This window comes from Rhamphochromis longiceps, linkage group LG14 (assembly GCF_057381845.1).
Source record: "Rhamphochromis longiceps isolate RC_006_pf linkage group LG14, R_longiceps_female_GT1.1, whole genome shotgun sequence".
NCBI classification, from domain to species: domain Eukaryota; kingdom Metazoa; phylum Chordata; class Actinopteri; order Cichliformes; family Cichlidae; genus Rhamphochromis; species Rhamphochromis longiceps.
In genome coordinates this window covers 28434719-28456237 of record NC_140570.1, presented here as the reverse complement: position 1 = coordinate 28456237, position 21519 = coordinate 28434719, and the positions used below count along the sequence as shown (strand labels likewise).

At 37.4% G+C, this 21519-nt stretch overlaps 2 protein-coding genes and 1 pseudogene across 2 annotated transcripts; 2 read left to right on the top strand and 1 right to left on the bottom strand.

The window, feature by feature from the left end:
• Positions 1-16: 16 nt before the first annotated feature.
• hspa8b (heat shock protein family A (Hsp70) member 8b) lies at positions 17-4718 on the bottom strand. Its single transcript, XM_085380158.1, has 9 exons — positions 4561-4718; positions 2879-3088; positions 2590-2795; positions 2243-2395; positions 1572-2127; positions 1254-1456; positions 964-1162; positions 651-883; positions 17-558 (listed from the first exon to the last, which is right to left on the bottom strand). Exons 2-9 carry the CDS (start codon positions 3081-3083, stop codon positions 373-375), a joined length of 1941 nt encoding a protein of 646 aa, XP_085236284.1. The 5' UTR covers positions 3084-3088; positions 4561-4718; the 3' UTR covers positions 17-372.
• Positions 4719-12432: 7714 nt separating this feature from the next.
• On the top strand, positions 12433-16122 carry LOC146654315 (zona pellucida-like domain-containing protein 1). Its single transcript, XM_085380094.1, has 10 exons — positions 12433-12451; positions 12963-13078; positions 13176-13402; positions 13501-13685; positions 13812-13884; positions 13964-14061; positions 14140-14220; positions 14332-14503; positions 14612-14714; positions 15482-16122. The coding sequence occupies exons 1-10, from the start codon at positions 12438-12440 to the stop codon at positions 15559-15561; spliced, it is 1149 nt and encodes a 382-aa protein (XP_085236220.1). The 5' UTR covers positions 12433-12437; the 3' UTR covers positions 15562-16122.
• On the top strand, positions 15717-18819 carry LOC146654314 (zona pellucida-like domain-containing protein 1; annotated as a pseudogene).
• Positions 18820-21519: the final 2700 nt, after the last annotated feature.

The following is a 21519-nucleotide window of genomic DNA, read 5'->3' as shown; positions in this document are numbered from 1 at the left end:
ACTCGGAAATCATGAAAATATTTCATTTGGTTTAATTTAGCTAATCGTTGTGCAATAAACAACAGTTTTAGCTTCATATATCAACCCAGAAAAACACTGGGAATGCAAATGTGAACTAAACTCAAAGGAACTTCACTTCCAAGAGAAACTGTTAATCAATAAAGTCACAGTGCAGATACAGCCTTAAGCCTGGCATACAAAACAAAGTTAAAAAAAAAAGAAGAAGAAAAAAGTCAAAACAGTCAACAGAGAATGGAAGTTAATGGTTTTGAGTATTTACATAATACTGCGATAACATGAATGGTGTTACTCTCACACGAACGTTTCAAGAACAAAGGGAACAGGCTCATGCACATCTGTTCAAGCTGCGGCTTAGTCGACCTCCTCGATGGTGGGGCCGGAGGATCCTCCTCCTCCAGGAGCAGCACCACCCCCGGGGAAGCCGCCGGGCATGCCCCCTGGAACCCCACCTGCACTTTGGTACAGCTTGGTCATGATGGGGTTGCACAGCTTCTCCAGCTCTTTCTGCTGATGTTCAAACTCATCTTTTTCTGCCGTCTGTACAGAAGTAACAAGAGGGAGTCAAATGCAAGTTTATTCTGAGCATTTGTTTTCAAGGTTTCTAATCACAGTTCAGCACAAACTCATACCTGGTTTCTATCCAGCCAGCTGATGACCTCGTTACATTTATCCAAAATCTTCTGTTTGTCTTCGTCGCTGATCTTGCCCTTTAGCTTCTCATCCTCCACAGCGGACTTCATGTTGAAGGCGTAAGACTCCAGACCGTTCTTGGCAGAGACCTTCTGTCTTTGCACGTCGTCCTCAGCTTTGTACTTCTCAGCTTCCTGGACCATGCGCTCGATGTCCTCTTTGCTCAAGCGACCTGAGTAGCAGAGCAATAAGATGGCTTAAATGCAAAGAACTCGATTTTCACAATCTGGATACAGTTCACTTCCTAGTTACCTTTGTCATTGGTGATTGTGATCTTGTTCTCCTTGCCGGTGCTCTTGTCGACTGCAGACACATTCATAATGCCGTTGGCGTCGATATCGAATGTCACCTCAATCTGTGGAACCCCACGTGGGGCTGGTGGGATTCCGGTGAGCTCAAATTTCCCCAAGAGGTTGTTGTCTTTTGTCATCGCTCTTTCACCCTCAAACACCTGATGACAAAACATCAAAAAAGCATTTTCAATGTTTCAGTCTTACATTTTAGTAAACAAATGGAAGAGGGGACTGAGGTTGTAGTTTTACCTGAATGAGCACACCAGGCTGGTTGTCTGAATAGGTGGTAAAGGTTTGGGTCTGCTTTGTGGGGATTGTGGTGTTTCTCTTGATCAGCACAGTCATGACTCCTCCAGCAGTCTCGATGCCCAGAGACAAGGGGGTCACATCCAGCAGCAGGAGATCCTGCACATTCTCAGATTTGTCACCTGCCAAGATGGCTGCCTGCACAGCTGCAGAAAAAAAAAGAAAAAAGAAAAGTGAAATCAAGTTTTAAAATGTTGCTCATTAGTAGCTCTGTAGTGCAAGACAGTTGTTGTTCTATTTCTAAGCACACAGGGGCCATACCTGCACCGTAGGCCACTGCCTCATCAGGGTTAATGCTCTTATTGAGTTCCTTCCCATTGAAGAAATCTTGCAAGAGCTTCTGGATCTTAGGAATACGAGTAGAACCCCCCACTAGCACAATGTCATGGATTTGGGCCTTATCCATCTTGGCATCACGGAGAGCCTTTTCCACAGGCTCCAGGGTTCCTCGGAACAGATCTGCGTTCAGCTCCTCAAACCGGGCTCTGGTAATGGAGGTGTAGAAATCGATGCCCTCGTACAGAGAGTCAATTTCAATGCTAGCCTGAGTGCTGGATGACAGGGTGCGCTTGGCCCTCTCACATGCCGTGCGCAGACGACGCACCGCCCTCTTGTTGTCGCTAATGTCTTTTTTGTACTTGCGTTTGAACTCGGAGATGAAGTGGTTCACCATGCGGTTGTCAAAGTCTTCACCGCCCAAGTGAGTGTCACCCGCTGTGGACTTCACTTCAAAGATGCCGTCTTCAATTGTCAGGATCGAGACGTCAAATGTGCCGCCGCCCAGATCGAAGATGAGAACATTTCTCTCTGATCCAACCTAAAAATGTAGCATTTAATCGTAATTTGTAGATTGTGGATTTACTACATTTTTATTTTTTTTATTCAGACAAACTTTAGGGCTTTCTACACAACATCAAAAAACTCTAGCATACCTTTTTGTCCAGGCCATAGGCAATGGCAGCAGCGGTGGGCTCATTGATGATACGAAGGACATTAAGCCCAGAAATGGTCCCTGCATCTTTGGTGGCCTGGCGCTGAGAGTCGTTGAAGTAGGCAGGCACAGTCACTACGACACTTGTTACCGTCTGGAAATTTTAATAAGACTATCAATGAGAACTGTGATGAGCAGGGTTTTTTTAGTTGATTTTAAACCAGGAGGTATCTAGGCTGTAAAAGTAAACATGACACAAGCAGTGAAGTCTGCTGTTGACATTTCTGTGTCTTGCTGGGAAAGAGAGACTTAAAATAAAAGATTATAAATCTTTTTGCTCAGAAGTACCTTGCCAAGGTATGCTTCTGCAATCTCCTTCATTTTAAGCAGCACCATGGAGGAGATCTCCTCTGGGTAAAACGTCTTGGCCTCACCCTTGTATTCCACCTTTACTTTGGGTCGTGAAGCATCATTGATCACTGTAAAGGGCCAATGTTTCATGTCTGACTGGACAACGCTGTCATCAAACCGGCGTCCAATGAGACGTTTGGCATCTGGGAAGCAATAAAGGATTAATACGCAGAAACATCAAAGCTCATCTTCTATTCTTGAATTTTCTAGGGGGAAAAAAGCATACCAAATATTGTGTTGTTTGGGTTCAAGGCCACTTGGTTCTTGGCTGCATCCCCAATCAGCCTCTCTGTGTCAGTGAATGCAACATAGCTGGGTGTAGTCCTGTTTCCCTGGTCATTGGCAATGATTTCCACTTTGCCATGCTGAAAAACTCCTACACAGGAGTAGGTAGTGCCCAGGTCAATACCAACTGCTGGTCCCTTGGACATGGTTCCTGAGAATAAGATCATTATTTATAGTTGTTAATCACAGACTGGCACTAAAGTGACAGTGTGGATATGTGGCAGATGAGTAACTTAAGCTCTAAGCACTGGTGGGGTGGGGATACCATGATGCACTCTTGTAGTATGGGGTAACGAGGCTATTATCAGAGTCTGAGCTGTTCAAACAAATGGTTTCAGTGAAAGTTAAGTCCACCACACCTGTTACTAGGCCTCCTCCTTTCTGAGAACTTGGTATTAAGTGCCTTTATTACATTAACAAGGAACGACAGGAAAGCATGGGCCTCTTCCAAGAATAAGGTATTTGGACACCTATAATCAAAATCAAAATTTTTATCTCTGTGTTTTTAGTGTGCAGACTGCTGTTGGTCTAACAAGAATGCGCCATCCAAAATCACCTCTAGTGGCCATTACAAGACACTAATATTCTATATTCTGTTTTATAATCTCAAAAATATAAACTACAAAAGGGATTCTCTATCAATACATTTCTGAGTGAAACTATGTGGAAAATTTTGGGAAAACAGCTAAATAGGAAAAGCCATGTTTACTGTTGCTACAGTAGCAGATTACCAACACACTGTAATGATACCCTAATCTTAAACCACATGGGAGGTCATTATAACAAACTTTTCATGCCAGTGGGTGGCTGGGTTCCTCCTGTGGGGCATGCTGCCAGTAGTGGTGCAGCAGAAATGTGGAGACTGGCAGTTTGATAAGAGCCAGGGCTTTATGGCTTGGGTTAGCAAAAAGTAGAGCTGATTGATATATAAATATATTTGGACTGTGGTTAACAGTGGGTTGATTTTAGCTATGCTTTATTACAGTCCGCATGAACATTCCTATATTGATAAAGATAATGACGGGTAGGTTTTAGCTTGCATTCTTAATTTGCAAAATATGACAACTTATACAGGTGCTTGCTTTGGATAATGCAAAGCAACTTTATTTGCAAATTGCACTGACTCTTGTTTATACTGATGTGCTTCGCTAACACTGTTTATGGACACTGCATTGCATTTGTTTTGGGAGTGATGATGGGAAAGAGTGACTGTGCAGCAGCAAGTACATGCCAGTCTATCAGCAGCAGTGCGAGTGGGCGTGCCCTTTCATATTTCAGAAGCCTGCGAACTTTCTGGATCTTTCTTCCCACTTTATGTAACTTTAACGCATATTAGAAACTTCATCCCGACCGTTTTGAGTAAGACGGAACATGCAGCAGCAGTAGCAGTTTATACCTGTTGTTTGTCATTTTAACTGTCAAGCATCTTATCGGTTAAGCTACACTTAACATGCATACTTAAGGATGTGTGGCAGTAAGATAAACCTAATAACAAAACAACAGCAAAAAAAAAGCACCAACTAGCTTAGATGTTACCTTAAAACACTGCAGCCGTTAATGATGTTAACGTGACGCTAACCACTTGACGTCAGCATGCCACACGTTTCTCCTCTCTATACTCACCTCTGTTGTTTTCCTACTGTGGCGCAGGTTGCCTTTGCCCTGAGTGACTGGGTGTGACGGGTCCTGATCCCCGGTATCAGTCAGTAGTGTGTGTGTGTATGTGTGTGGGAGCGGCCGGACCTCCTCAATATCATTCCCACTCCGAACTCTCTAGAACACAGGAGGAGCGATGCTGGCCAATCCTCTCCCGTCAGTTTCAACTGCCTCGACCAGCGGTCCAATTAAAAATACCGTCAGCAGATTTCCAAAGCAGTTGCTATCAGGAAAATACAGAGAATGAAAAAAAAAAACTAAAGTTGAAGTTTCGTTTCTAGCAATTACTAGCAAACTCACTGAGGAGAATGATCCAGCAGTGCCAAACAGTTTCTGGATTATTCCACAGGTTCCCGCCTCAGGTACTCCTGAAGGAGTTATTTTGATTGAGTGAGTTACCTGATATGGCAAAAGTGACCTTGTAGGCAGCTTTTCCCTCTTTGTTCATTGTGGAAAATTTGCTAGATTTAAGCACACAAACTTGCTATCTGTAGTCTTTGTGTCATTATAAAATCTTTCGGCGTTACAAATATTTCTTGGATTCAGTTATACCTAATTCAGCCATTCACACCAACTGCTTAATTTCACTGCTTAATTTCACTGGTTGATTTTGCAGCATTTAACTTTTCAAAGCAAGCTTAATTTTTAGATCCTAAAAAACAGATCTGACCAGACCATTGCATTAAACTTGATTTAGACTTCTCAAGGAAAGCTGTCATTGACTCATGAGGAGGTACTCTTCAGGTTGTGTGGAAGGTTACAGCAAAGGGTTAAAAGGAGTTTCCAGTTACATCATAGGAAGCATAGTTTATTAGACATTAGGCAACAAGTGCACTTGTTGCTCAAAAAGCACACCAGTACTATATACACAAATTGTGAAATACTACCATTTTACCTCAGACGCACAGCTAGGCACTGCTCTGTAGTGGTGCGCTACTGCGATCTGATACTAAGCGAATACTTGGCCAGTATTGCCAATACCAATACGGATACTTCTTTTTTTTTTTCTTTTTTTGTGTCCCGTTTGGATCTTTAGCCATCAGAATTGTTGTCTTAAGGCCAAGAAAGATGCCAAGCGGATTTATTTTACCAAGTGGATCATCATGGCCTTGCCATATTGGTCCATTTGATTGACCTTTATTATAATTATGAATTTATTTTATTTTCAGTTGCTACAAACGGGACAGACAATACGGATACTTCTAACTTATAAAAGTAGCTTATGTAGAGAACAATGTGTCATGACTTATGAGATGAATCATCATCAGTTTTTTTTAGATTCTATAGACATTTTAATGACCACTAAATAACAACAATAATAATTTCAGAATAATTATTTAACATAACAAACACAGCTTTTCATATATTTTGAAAGTGGGTTTTTGAAGAATGTGCCTGTCTCTGAATAACTTTGGGTCAACTTCTGTTGTTTAAATGTGCCGAAGGCTCTTAAAATATAGACATGACAGTCAATACAAAAAGGTTATGAAATTTTTCATACTAAATTTTTGAGGTATATTTTTTCATTTCCCCATGATTCAGTCAGTTACATACTGAAATTAGAGGCTAGAAACAGAGTATCAATCCTATCGTGCTAGTATTGATATGATACCAATATCAGCTTTGGTATCAGTACTATCAATATTTTGATCAATCCATCCACCTGTACTGCTCCAGATGAATAGGCGCTCTGAAGTTATTTCTGCCTCCTCAGATGTGGTCCCCACTCTGCCACCAAGAGTTCAAACTACCCCACTGGCATACTGATATATGTATGAAATCTGCTGTGATACAGCTTCAACTCCTGGATGAAACAATGAATTTCCCCTGCTGCTGCATTCTCTTTTTCTTACTTTTCCTGTTTAGAAACATCAATACCTGCTCATCATCACTCTATGTCAACTTTGGGGGACAAATTTTCCCCCAAAGTACAATGTGTATATATGCTACATGACAAGGTCAACATTTCTTTCCCCTCTCATAACCACAGACATCGAACATGCAACACAATGCAACCTATACATACACCAGTACAATTACACAATACAGTAATACGATTATGCTTGCAGCTCATAATGTTTATTATATATATATATACATTTAGAATCAGAACATTACATAAACCTGAAGGAGTCAAATACATTTTAAAAATCTTTTGGCGTCTTTTTGGCACTGTATTTAAAGTTTTAATTGGTTTTGCACCTGCTGCCACAGGATCATTAAAGTCTGCTTCCCAATCATTCTAGACCTGCAGCCCAAGCTTATTTCAAAAGGGGCATCTTTGCTGACCTTGCACCAAGATTCTGGAATGATTTCCCAAGTGACCTCAGAAATACATCAACCTTGACTGCCTTTTTTTCCAAGCTTTTGAAAGCATTTGTTTTAGGAGTCTAGGCTGTGGTTGTGGTATTTTATGTAAATAGTATGCATGTGCATAGCAAGAATTTTTAATAATTAAAATATAATAGTTCCTAAAGTCCAGCTGCCACATAGTTCAGTTTCAATGTCCATAAGTGACAGGTGCCCCTTAAAATGTTGTCCTTAATTATTTTCCTGTCATCTTGAACATTTCAAGAGGACCATTCTCCTTGTTTTAGTTTAGTTTTACTTAACTAGAATAAGTTTGGTCTCAGTGCTGGAGTCCTTATCTGAACAGGAGGAGTGCACAACTTATCAGAGGGCCTTATTGTCTCCAGGGTCCTGGGCATGTGTCCACTTTGCCCACATAACAACACAGTGTCCTGTATCTAGTTTATATAAGCCAGTTACATAAGCCAAAAATATGTGGCTCGTTAATGGATGAGATTGTCACAGAAACCTGAACTTGATTACCTGATAGAAGAGCAATTAGCAATAGTTAAGAATAGTTAAGGTCTTGCATGAGCTCTTAAAAACAAAAACAAAATAACAAACCCTTCAAAGTATTGCATGTATTTAAGAGGGAGTTAGGAAGTTGAATTAAAGTAAAATACAAAGCACTAATAAACTACAATAATACTACTCATATCTGGTCTTCAGATCTGGTCACCCTACTGCAATGTTGGATTCAGCGAAAGAGCTGTCACTCAGTTCCACAGGCAGTTTTTCCACTTGACTTACACTCACACTATTAAATCCCCCGTTGCCCAAAAAGCCTTTTCCTAATAAACCACAATGAGAAACTCTGTCAGTAAAGTGCACACAGGACACCTTTGGCTTAAATGTTTTTATTCTGAGTGTGTGAGCTGAGCAGAAAATCCCTGTGGATACTATGACCCAAGACCAGATGGTCTTAAAACACAGCAGAAAACATAGAAACTAGAAGAAGTTCTGAGGTGATGTGTCATTTCATATTCAAGTTTTTTAAAGTTCTCATTAAAGGTAACCGTTTTTAAGTTTGTTAAGGGGGAGGTATTTATTTTTACACACAAATTTTGAAGTAGGTGACATCAAGTTAGTACTATTTAATCATTTGATTAAAAATCATCATAAAACTAAGTATTTTAAAACTATATTCACCTGGTGGGTAGAGTTTACAAATTATACATTTGCATAGAAAACATATGGTGACTTTACATTATCTTCCAGCTCTTAACAGTATATACAGTCATGGTAAGAAAAAAAAACAAGCACACCCATTCTCATTCATTTCTGAGGTTTTGAATTGAACATGCCAGGTTCTGGTTCAGTGACATGTCTGAAAATGAGGTAAAAACAAAACACGACATATAACATCATGTCATTCATTTATTTAACAAACCCTAATCCAAAATGCACAAGTAGTGTGTATAGAACCACCATCAGCCAGAATAATAACCAAACTACATTCTGATTTGTTGGTGTTCCAACCGACCAGACACAGTGGTGGGTAAGAAGGAGAGGAAGACCACAATTGTGATAAATTCCCAGCTGATAGCAATGTGAAGATGTTTTCTTTTTCAGACATTCTGTTATAGATTTGGTCTGTGATTCAATTTCATTCAAGCTTTAGCTGTTGGACACATGGTCTCACCTTTGACTCTAGAATAATTTTCATTTGTTTTGAAAGTTTTTCATTTATGAATAATGTCTCTCACTGTAAAATTACCTTATAACTCTTCCTATACTGATGGAAAGCAACAGTTATCAACTAAGATCATTGCTGATGTCTTTCCTCATTGACATTGAGTCAACACACAACTGAATGCTTTAGTCCAAAGAAGTGCCAAAACACCTGCTTTTATAGAGGTGGTCGTACTTGCACATGCTCAATTAATCAAGTACATGTGATTCGCGGCATCTAGCTGCTACTTATTGTCTTAATTCGACTCTCTTAATGGAAGCAGAAAGAGTGTCCTTGTAGTTTTCCACTCACTGCTTCTGCATTTTGATTTATTTTCTGTTAAAAAAATAATGACAGTATAATATGGCATTTTGAATGTTAATCTGAGGTTGTATTTAACTAATTAACTAATGATAAAGACCAGGTGCTCTAAATGCTAATATTACATTTTGTTTTTCTTCTGGAAGAAGTTTATTTTTGTTTGTTTTTTAACATTGTAGTATGCTGTGGTACGATTAGTAAGTACAATTAGTAAGTACGATTAGTAAGTAAATATCAGAAAGTGAAAGAATGTTACTCTTTGCAGTCTGTGAAGTACAGACTGAACCAGAAAGCATTCGCTTAACCACGCCTCTATGTGCTATTGCTAAATAAGTATTAAGGACATAGCTGGAGGCTTCCTCTAAAGTACACAACCTGAACCAACACCCAAAATTTATGTGAGAACAGACACTGAGATCAGGGTGTAGTTCTTAAAAATGCACAAGTGGGTCACAGATAATCAAGCTTTATAAAAAAATAATGGTAAAAAAATCCTGGGGTTGGTTTACCAGTACAGTATGAGGTAGTGCTGTGCTCTGATATGACCTTTTAAACAAAAAAAGGACACCTCCTGTGTTACAAAAATGTTATGATACTGCTCAGGTGTTGCATATATTCATGGCTTTGCAATAAAGCAGGGAGTAACTGCAGTCAGTAGGTGTGGTACTAAACGATTCAATGCTTTTAGATTAATTTTACCCTATAAAGTTACAATTATAAAGAAAATATAGAAACTGTGAAACTGTCATTAAAAATAGAAGTAATCAATTTATTTGCATTTTGAAAATCATGTAAATCATGTCAAATCAGACACATAATAAAAAATATAATTTTTTTTTCCATTTCTATATTTATACAATATAACCTCCAGGATGTATGTCATTGACTGTTTAGGGCACATCCTGCAACAAGCTACACAAAATTTATGCCTGTAACAAAGTGTATCCGTATGCTTCCATCAGTATCACAAGCATGGGATATAGAAGCTATACAAAAATAAGGTAATGTTACATATATATTTTACTTATATTTTCTATAACATAATTCAAGGTATGCACTGTTAGGGACAGTATACAATTCTTTGGGACAAGGTTAACAACTTCACACATAACACTGACAAAAAGAAAAATGATTATATTTTAGTGATCTGCATAGACATATTTTAAATTCAAAGTCCATGTGTTAAAAAGACATTCTAAGTAATTATAAGCATTACATTTAATTTATTTATTTATTTATTTTTTACCATAAATCTGAATGTTAAATAACAATTAGTGTGGACCCAGTGGACAAAAATACCTTGCTTGTTCCATTAAAGCAAAAACAAGCATGAAAAGCATGACAAATGTAGCGTTTTGTATTAGAGGAAATGGAAATGTGTTACAGCCCAAGTTGAAGTATAAATGCATTCTTATATAAAGTAAACACATTTTACAACAATTTAAATGTGATTATTGCAACCAAAGCCTGTGTGAACTTCATCACTGGGATCAACTTTATCAAGACCAGCTCATTTAAATTGGTATTATTTGCCTTAAAATGCAATTGTGTGACACCGGTAAACCCAGTTTTACCATCTGATAGTGGCTGACCCATTTAAGAAGACAATATGAAATGAAAGTAAATCAACTTTGACTTAGATTTTTAGAAATCTGTCAAGTTCCCAACAGCTAACACATAGTTTAAGCTGAAAGGTAAAGTGTGGACCAACAAGTGGACCATCAGTGAACATCCCAGGCTCTGATTGACCAGGTAATACTAGTAAATGTATGTACTACCCTGTCATATATGGATCCTACTGATCTGACCTGACTCACTACTCCTAAAATACTGTTCAGAATTTAATCTAACATACAATCAGTGATCACCTAAAGGGTCTTCATCCAAACTGCGCTTAAAGTCTGATGATCTGCATACTTGCACTGATACGTCCATGATAAGCTAGGTGTAGAATCTATGCGTCACACCTAAACGCACTATATGTGTCTTTGTTTGTTTTTCCCATAAAGCATGTATCCTCAGGTTACTAATCGCCAGGGATCCCTTGGCTGTGCTTCCGAAAATATTGTTTGCTCATTTTCAGTGTGTCCCTTTGTTGTATTTTTTTTTTTTAGTTTTTAGAGAATCAGATACAGATTAAGATTTGTTTCATAATCAAGTATCACAGCAATCATACTTTTATTACTGAAACTGAGCCCGTTTTACAGAAACAACTTGAGTGTCACAGACTTACAGACAATCGCACTCTTTTAGAACAACCTATTTTTGAGGACAGTTCCTATTGCAAATCTGCCACAGGCCTGAACCAGGTTAATAGTTTTTCCCAAGGGGTCCAGGTTTTCACCTAGCAATGCCTTGAGTAACACTGATGGTGTTGCTTGCAGACAAATGCTTTTTTTTTCACAACAAAGAAGAGATTATAACCGGCATTTGACATTAGATCCCTGTAAAGTAATCTTTCTCAGGTTGTCCCTTCATGTTGTATTATGGTGGTGTTCTTTGGGGACTCGGGAGTCCCTTTCGTGTCTTGATGCTTCACAAAAGACCTTGGTTTTCCTCTGAGATAGGTGTGTCTTTAAGTTAGAGACTGTACACAACAGTGCTGAACGTTCTATTTTCAGTTTAGCGCCTGAGGCCAAAACAAAAAACGACCCATTACAAAACTCTGACGACAGTTACTTCTGTTTTTATCACATTATAAGATCTCCACGAACTTGTGATCAAATCACTGATCATGGCTTTTCAGACACCTTTGAAAACAGAATGTTATTTGTTTGTATATGTTTCCTAGGCAACACGTACTCCACTTATACTCAAGACAGCAATTAAGTGTTTTTCAAATCCATAAATGTATTAATTTAAAATAGATCATATATGTTACGTTATGTTAAACAGCACAGTTTAATGAGTCTTTATACAACATGTTGACACTCCTACCAAATCCTATAGTGCAGTTTGTTTTTTGGCTATGAAACTAAATATGATGTTTCACTTCAGATAAAAAAAAAGATTAAATTAATAAAATAACCAAATTAATATAACAAGAACACAAGGTGATACCATAGGTGATACTACAATTCCTTGGCATAAATGTCAACATTTTAATAAAGAAAGTGTATCGGATGATTTTAATTAATAGACTAACTTTATTATGTGGAACTTAAATTAAAGGGCAGCATAATATGCAATAGTGCCACTGCTAATGAAGTAAAAGTCTGACATTATGGTGCCTGAAGATGCAGTATTCCATTTGTTATTGTTGTCAAAATAAGCCAGAGCTCGATGTTCAATTCTACACAATCCTAAAAATACTTTGATGATATTTTCTTCAAGATCAAAATGTATTTTAAAAGAAGAAGCCAAAATGATTTGAAAAAAAGAAGATATTCATGTTCAAGGCTCAGTGTTCAGGTTACACTATTGTCTTCCATCACCCGCCCCTGTGGGGACAACGGTATAAATAGGATCTGGAATCTGGAAGCTGAGAGGAAGAAGACCCCAGATGAAGGCTTATCGGTGAGTCTCACAATTAAAAAAAAAAAAAAAAAAAAAAAAATCTATTTATGAAAATTATTCAAATTAATGTGTCTGCATCAGGAAAAATATTTTTATGTATTAGCAGAGAAAAATATTAATTGTAAAAGTTAAACCTGAGAAATATTGAGTGTATTGTGAGTATTTTGAGATGTTTTTGTACTGAGACAGCATGATGAATGTGTCTATGCAGAATACAATTACTTTTTAATCATCTCAACTATGAATGTGCTATCAATTTGATGTTAATGAACTTGACTGAAAATTTATTCTGTTTTTCCTCTCAAGTGGCTGCTTACTGTGTGTTGTACAATAGCCTTAAGAAACTAATACCTCTGTAAGCTTTGCCCTGGAGGGAGGTTACCCTGTTGTTTTTGACACAGAAAAGAAATCTGTCCATTTTTGAAGAGTTTTTTTTTTCTTCCCAAAAACACTTTTTGTTAAAAGAAAATGGTGAATGCCTTATTCTCATTGTTTTGGTGTTTTCTCACAGGTCCACACTGAGAACAATGAAGCTGCTCCTTCTTCTATTCCAGCTTGGCCTAATTTTGAGGGCTGATGCTCAGACACCAGATGCTTGTGCTTTAAGTCCTACAAACAGAGCTCCAGGTTTGTATCATCATTTTCTGCAGCATGTTCTCCAGTTTAAAAAAACTCTTAAACTTCCAGTAATTTGTTCTAAATATTTTTATTTTTCCTCTCCTAGAGAACTCTGACATATCCGTGACCTGCGGCACTGAGAATATGGACTTGAGCATCTACCTTTGCCCGATATACAATGCTTTTTACAACGAGTCCCTGATGGTCCTCAATAATCAGATCACCAATTCTAGATGTTATGGGACAGCTGACTTCATTGCCGTCCCACCAAGATTAAGATTCAGCTTTCCCATAAATACAACCTCTCTATCTTTCTGCAATAATAATTTTGAGGTAACCTATGCAATAGCTTTTTGCTGCAGATTTATAATACATTTTTAAAATACATTTATTGTACGCTGTCAAGCTAAAAACTACTTCTCTGTCAACAGATAACCACTCAAGTTGGGACTGGGCAGTTTTCTGACTTTTCAAATGTCCAGTTTGTCAACATCTCTGGCATTGTTACTTCTATAGACCCCGCTGCGGGCACGATCACCTACAAGCCCCAGATCCTGTATAAGTTCTCCTGCAAATACCCCATGCAATATCTGCTCAACAACACAAACTTGGCTGTGTGAGTATGTAATGCCACATGCAAAAGATATGTGCACAAATGTATCTGTTATATTAAAAGCATAAAAAATAATAATAAAAAGAAATAAAAGCATAATATGATTGTCTTTTTTTTTATCAACTACAGATCTGGTGTGACTCTGGCCATAAAAGACAACAATGGCACCTTTCTCAGCACACTGAGTATACAACTCTACAGAGTAAGACCCTTTAAAACTTTTGGAAGATTACCAAAAAACTTTTCAAACTCAGTTACTCAGTTACTTTTCTGTGGAACAGGATCAACAGTACCAACAGATCTTAACCATCCCAGAAACAGGACTTGACTTGAAGACGAAGATTTATGTTTCAGTGAAAGCCACCAATCTAACAAAGAAGTAAGCTTTAACTATTTACATTAGACTGGCTGCGTTAACAGAAAAGACCCATAAAAAAATCTCTGTCTGTCCCCAAAGGTTCAATGTGCTGCTGGACAGATGCTTTGCAACAACAAGTCCATATCCCACGCAAAGCACCTCTTATGATCTGTTTGTGGGGTGAGTTGTACAAATGTAACCACAATTCATCTAATCATTGACATACACTGAAACTCATTTCAAGCGAGCCCCTGAAACCTTCTCAAGTGCATGTATTTTGTTTCACTTTAGGTGTACACGGGATGCACAGACTGTGGTGGAACAAAACGGAGTGTCACATACTGCAAACTTCAACTTTGAGGCCTTCAGATTTGTGGAGCACAAAAATCGGACAGTTTCTGCTTTCTACCTGCACTGTGTCACCAGACTCTGTGAGACATCCACATGTAGCTCATTGCTGCCTGTGAGTGGAAGTGACTTGTTTTTACCAGACATCTTGAAAGAATTCATTTTTTTTGTATTACTAAGATAAATAAAATGTATTTTGTTTGTCTTTGTTTATTTTCGATAGAACTGTGGCACCCCCCGACTTAGGAGAAAGAGAGAGGTGGAGACCGTGTCGAGCAATGCTACAATCACCTCTCCCATCATAGTCGTGGGCAACCAGAAAACTGGTATGTGTTTAGAACAAATTGCAATAAAATATGTATTCTTGTGTTATTATCCTTTTATGCCGCTTAATAAAGATTATTTTTCACCTGATCAAATCTGCCAATACAGCTAGTGGATGAAAACAGAGGATTACATTAAATTACAATTAATAGATTAATATTTTTGCGCAATGTAAAAAAAAATTGTGCTGTCAGCATTAATCTCGTTAAAATGACGGTAACGCGGCAAATCTCCGTTAGCGAGTTAGCCCCGTGTCCGCGCTAACTCGCTAACGGAGATTTGCCGTGTTAATGCGGTTATGGCGTTAACGTCATTTTAACGAGATTAACGCTGACACAATTTTTTAAAAAATTATCAAAACTTAGTCTTTGATGGTAGATTTTGGTTACCCTGTCGAGTCTGAACCAAGTTATTTCTCCTCTGTTTTCAGGCTTTATGCTAAGCTGCCTGCATAGCCTGAATGCACCTAGCATCAGTTTATGAGATTTCTAGTGTGTTTTCAGTTTTCTAGTGTGACTTTTTTCAGAAAAGCAACTAAGCAATTCTTTTTCAACAGCACAATAAGCTTGAAATCTATCCATTTCTGACCATGACTTTTGATTCACTTTTACAGGAGAAGATCAAAATTCTGACGTATGACATTTCTGTGTTAGTGTGTACAAATTTATTCTGAAAGGGTTACTTATTCTGTCTGTAATAAGCAATGCTGACTCATTAGATATACAATGTTTTAATACCTTAATGCTTTTCTCTTTTCCTGTTCACAAAGGTGTGAATAATGGGGGCAGCTACAATGGGCCTCTCGTGGCTGTCATCATGTGTTTCGCCATATTTTCAGCACTGCCCTGACCGTTCACACTGGGATGTACATCGGGCGCAGAAAGAGAAAGTTCTAATATCTTCTGACTCAGAGTGGAGTCCTTTTACCGATCTCCCAAACTGCTAGTGCAGTATTTCATCATCTACAATGCATGGTCATTATACAGTAGATAATAAAACAGGTCATGGGGAACAATAGTAAGGAACAGTGCATGGTCTTTTTCATATTTCTATGTAGCTTTTCCATTTCACAAACATATTACATGGTGGTCGGTGATTATCTAAGCATGCAACTTCAGTATAAATCATATAGTTTGTTAATGGGGAGATAAGGGCTCAGAATAATTTAAAATAACTGTGTATGGCAAATAAATGATTTGAACCAGGTTGTCAAGAGTCTTATTGATAAGGAATGATGGCACCTTGAAATCAATGACAATGAACTTTTAAATGATTTTTGAGTTGAGAATGGTGAAAAAAGTAGCTGCTCATGCTACATTGTTTGTTTTTTTCTTCTTTTTGCTGCCTGTTATTGCATAACAGACAGCAGAGGGAGCTAATATGTTGATGTTAAATAATAAATACTTGTTGACATTTATCAAGTTGCATATTTGTGTCGTCCTTATAGATCTAAACATCTTTCTATATCCCTGACTATTGTTATTATTATTATTATCTCCCAAATCGCTTCATTCACAATTTTAAGTGTGGAAGAAGGATACTGAGTATGTTTCTGAGAGAGTCATTTAAAACGGCGTATATTCACAGACCAGCAACAGCAGATATTTTGATGCCTCAGAACAGTAGATACAAGTCTTGTGCATAAAATACAAATAAAAGTAGAGACTTACTCCACCATTCATTTTGTTTTAACAGTCTTTTTGGGTTTCTGTCAACTCCAGAAACAAGTATATGGCATTGTAGCTGCTAAATGTTTGTTTATCAGGTAACTGTAGGCTTTGTGCAGCAAGCATAATGAGAGTTCTCTAGTTTAAAACCATTCTCAATCTTCCACCGACTTGATTGAAATCTTTTATTTTTCCTCTCCCAGAGAACTCAGATGTATCTGTGACCTGCGGGCCTGAGCACATAGACCTGAGCATCTACCTTTGCCCGATGTACAATGCTTTTTACAACGAGTCCTGGGTGGTCCTCAATAATCAGACAAATAATCCTAAATGTTATGGGACTGCTGACTTCACTGTTGACCCACCAAGATTAAGATTCAGCTTTCCAATAAATCAAATTCTCTCTCTTTCTGCGGTAATAATATTGAGGTAACCTATATAATAGTTTTTACTTCAGTTTTAATTTTTTAACAAATTTATTGAAAGCTGTCATGCTAAAACATATTTCTCCATCAACAGATAAGCAGTCATATTAGGAGTGGACAGTTTTCAGACTTCTCATATGTCCAGTACGTCACTGTCTTTGGCACTGTTACTTCTATAGACCGCGTTGCGGGCATGATCACCTACAGGCCCCAGATCTGGTACAATTTCTCCTGCACATACCGGATGAAATATCTGTTCAACAACACCAAACTGAGTGTGTGAGTATGCCATGTGACGCACAGAGTAATACCTGCAAACTGAATCTGTCATACTCTAAAATAATATGTTTATTTGGTTGAATGCAGATCTGGTGGGACTTCAAGTATAAAATCCAACGATGGTAGATTATTCAACATGCTGAGTCTGCAGCTCTACAAAGTAATCTTTAAAATCTTTTAGAATTAACTAGAATATTAAAAAAAATACTTTTAAAACTTCATTTTCTCTATTAATTTTCCCTGGAACAGGACAAACAGTACCAAGAGATCTTAACTATCCCAGAAACAGGACTTGAAGTGAAGACAAAGATTTATGTTGAAGTGAAAGCCATCAATCTAAAAGACAGGCAAGTTTTAAAATTTACATTAATAACTTTTTTTTTAAATTGTCTTTTTTTTAAAAAAAACTCTCTGTTTGTTCTCAAAGGTTCAATGTGCTGCTGGAATGATGCTTTGCAACAACAAGTCCAAGTCCAATGCAAAGCGGCCATTATGGCCTGTTTGTGTGGTGAGTGAGATAAATGTAATATGTACCCATTTACACACTGACACATTTCAAGCTTTCTCAAGTACATGTTTATTATTTTACTAGGTATACATGGGATGCGCAAACTATGGTGGAGATCAATGGGGTGTCGCAAAAGGCGCTTTTCTCCTTTGAAGCCTTCAGATTGGTGGACAATGAGTATGAGACAGTTTCCACTTTCTATTTGCTTTGTGTCACCAGACTCTGTGAGGTGTCTAAACGTCGCTCGTTACTGTCTGTAAGTTCACTTCATAGACTTTGATCTTTAAAATATTATGTCTTTAACTTTTGCTCAGTTCTGTGAACATTTCCATTACCTGTTTGAAGATTGTTTTGCAGTTTTTCATGTTTTTGACAGAAATTTGGATCTTCTGAGAGACTGTGCAAGAGAAAGGTCAACAAATACGTGTCAGAGAGCACTATAGTAACTTCACCTGCCATCCACGTGAGACGCCAGAGGAGGAAAGCAATGACACTTGTGTTGAGTAGCATAGGTATGCTTTCGTACTTGGCAGTAAATAACAGCACAAACATAAAAGGAAACAAAGTAGAAGATAGACAGTATTATATATGTTAATATATACATTTACAATATTTTGGGGGTAAATTAACCCTCTGAAGGCTCAGTCGTGAGCATTCAGATTCATTCATTCAAGCTTCACATTATGAATCCATTCCAAACAGTCAGAATTAAATTAAAAAATTGTCATTTTTTAGACCCGTTAGGCTGCTGTATGTTTTCTTATCACAGTTGCATCCTTTTGATTCTAACTAATTCTAACAAATTTACACGATAACAGCAAGAATTCAAAGCTTTATAGCCACTCTGTTTCAAAACAGGCCAAAACCTCTGAATACACATTTTTGCTTCACTTCATAATTGTTCTGTTTTCTTAGTAATGCATTTTTTAAATGTATTTTTAGTTGTATAATTTTATAAATGCAAGAAAAACATTGTTAACACATTTATAATAGATTGTGTGCCCTGTATTGTTAGGCTCAAGCATGTTTTGAGGCTAATTTTCTTTCTCTTTTTTTTGCAGTTTTGTTTTTGGCTCTTTTGATTTTAGATCAAAAGTTTATTTTTCTTTTAAAAGCAAAATTAGCTTTAAAACGAACCAGTTAATTAACATTACTGGTGTTCTTTCCTTTAGATTTTTCTGTAGATCTGCCAGCTGACTCAGTCTTTGATGCTAAGAATCTGTGTTGAATGTGATGTGTGAAGTTGCACAACTCATAAAATGGTCATGTAGGTTTAATTGAAATGGATGAATTCATTGTTGAGGACTTTTAGATCACGACAAACATCAAACTGAGCACAGAGCAGAAGATATTTTCTGAACCGTTATGAGCTTGTTCCATGGAAAGTGCTCTGATTGGACAATTTGATGCACTTCATTTAATTAACCAGAAATTTCTAACACAAATTTAGAAAAAACATAACCACTAAATCACTCTGGTCCAGTATATTGAAACCAAAAAGAAAGGGAAAGGTCCAATTGCACAAGTTTATTTTAATATGTCATAAAATTGTACAAATTTTTTGTTACAATAGTACAAAAATCCAGGCATTCGTTTATAATGTTAATAATTACATGTATGTTTATTCACATGTGAAAAAGTTATGTTTGAATACTATTAGACCCTTAACCCTACAGTGAGGGCTTTGTTTGCTCTGCTCTGCCCTGTCGGAGGCACTTTGCTGCTATTGTTTGGTCCACTTGGCGTCTTAAATGGAAGCGTTTAGTGTAAATCAGTACCATGTTGTTCTGAATCGTGACCTTTTCCTCAAATAAAACAAAGCTCATCTGATGGGAGTGGTTACCTCTAATGGTGACAATACCTCCATTCGTAGTGCACATATCAAATGATGGGAAATGCATGCGATGTCCTTTGTTACTGAATACCAACGCAATTTCACATCTATGGGAGGAATACGTTTTGAAAGAAAAGTGTTAAATTGCTTGCAAAGAATTATACCTAAGAATCAGTGTCACTGCGTATTAAAGCTGTATGACCAAACATCTTTTAAAAAGTCTTTTAAGCTTTATATTAGTGTCTTTTATTTGTTGCCGGCTTGTGTTTGCATATGTTCATATCTGCACCGTATATACATGTGTATCTGTATTTACGTGTATGTACAGTCTCTATTTACACATGTATCACCTTAGTTCAGTAACATTTTTTATGTGTTTTGTGGTAATAGCTCATTGGTTTAGCTGACCAAATCAGCTCCTTTAGACTCTGACCTCCTGCATCTGGAGCATTCGAGAAAATATCTAACTGCAAATCATCTTCAGCCAGTTTGCTTCACAGCTAAACTTGTAACGGTGATACATCATTACTTCCTGAATGTACCAGATGCTGGCCAATCAGCTTCTCCACCTTAACCAATCATAGGCGCATACTACAAAGCTAGTTGGACTTCTTTGCACTAGATCAACCTAAAACTACAGTGTTAGGTATCATCACAGTGGCACTGTCTCTTTGTTAACCTGAGCTTTCGGCTTCAGGGTCCGTGCGCATCCACATATTGTTTGATTCTTCCTCTGCATAAAATAGAACAGTTGAAATAGAGCTCTAATGCAGGGTGTATAGGTGCATCCTTTATGTTTTAAACAGTGAAGCATAAACGAGATAAGACATAAAACCATGACAGGAAGTAGAAGACATGCTAACAAGTACTCAGTTTTTTTTTTTAGGTTTTAAAGATGATTTGGTGTAGGAAAAGTTGGTTTGATATCCGATATCCTGACATTTTGATGTGAATATGATCAAAAGAAGCTCCACATACAAGTTCTCAGAAACACTGTTAAACTCCAATCACATTTGATATCATAAAATATAGTTGGGCTTGAAAAACTATTTATTAGTTTATTTATTTGGCACAGCTTTAAAGACAACTCTCTCCTTATGTCTTGTCCTCAATTTGCATGTATGGTGAGAGGGATTTACAGGAACTGAAGATGTATGAACTGAGAAAAGAGGCGAGAGAAGTCTAGAAGTCATGCCTACATAGTCTTAGTTACTCTTTACCACCTCGGGCGCAGCCTTTTCTCTGAAAATCCACTCTTCTAACTGTATGTACCTGTAATGTTTTGCTTTGACAAAAGCCAACAAACCCCCCATGGGCCTCTTTCCCTTTAAATATGCAACATTTTTCAGTATAAAAATGCAAGTCCTGATGTTTTTTGTGTTTTTCCTCATACAGATTCTCCATTGTTGAAGCGCAAAAGGATCCCTGTAATGCTTGTAACTGTGTGCAGTGTCATCATAACTGTTTTGCTGTCCATTTGAAAAACAGTCATTCCATTATGTCCCCCAGTCATGAAGGAATATTGATTAAAAATATGTAATGCTGAAAAAAAGAAATGTCAGTTTGGTCAGCCATTATTTAGGCTCAATATTTACTGCAGTTTGAAGATAATAGTTCATATTTTATGCATTGGAAAAAAATATTTAGTGCAACTTTTTTAGCAGTTGGATTACATTGAATTCAATGTTAAATGTTCCATATTATAAACTGGGGTTGGAAAATAAGGAATATTATTTTAACTTTCTTGCTGTTAACAAAATGACAAAACAACAACAACAAAGGTTTACCTGCTGATGTGCATACTGCTCTGTACGCGTCTGTCCTGTATGTAGGTTTAGAATATTAACCCGTTTCAACATTTGCAGGTAATTTGTCAGAAACATCAAGAGAAGTTAAAGTTTATTGACGGTGGATCCAAAACAAAAGTTAATCTATGAACAAGTTAACCTGACATTTATTCAGCATGAGAAAATGTAACTTTGTTGCCAAACCACTCAACTTGAGCTGAGCCTCTGAAATACTCCTTTCCATGTCCTTCCCGGTCACTTTAAATGAATATCTTGACATCATCCCAGCCTCCTGTCTTTTTTATCA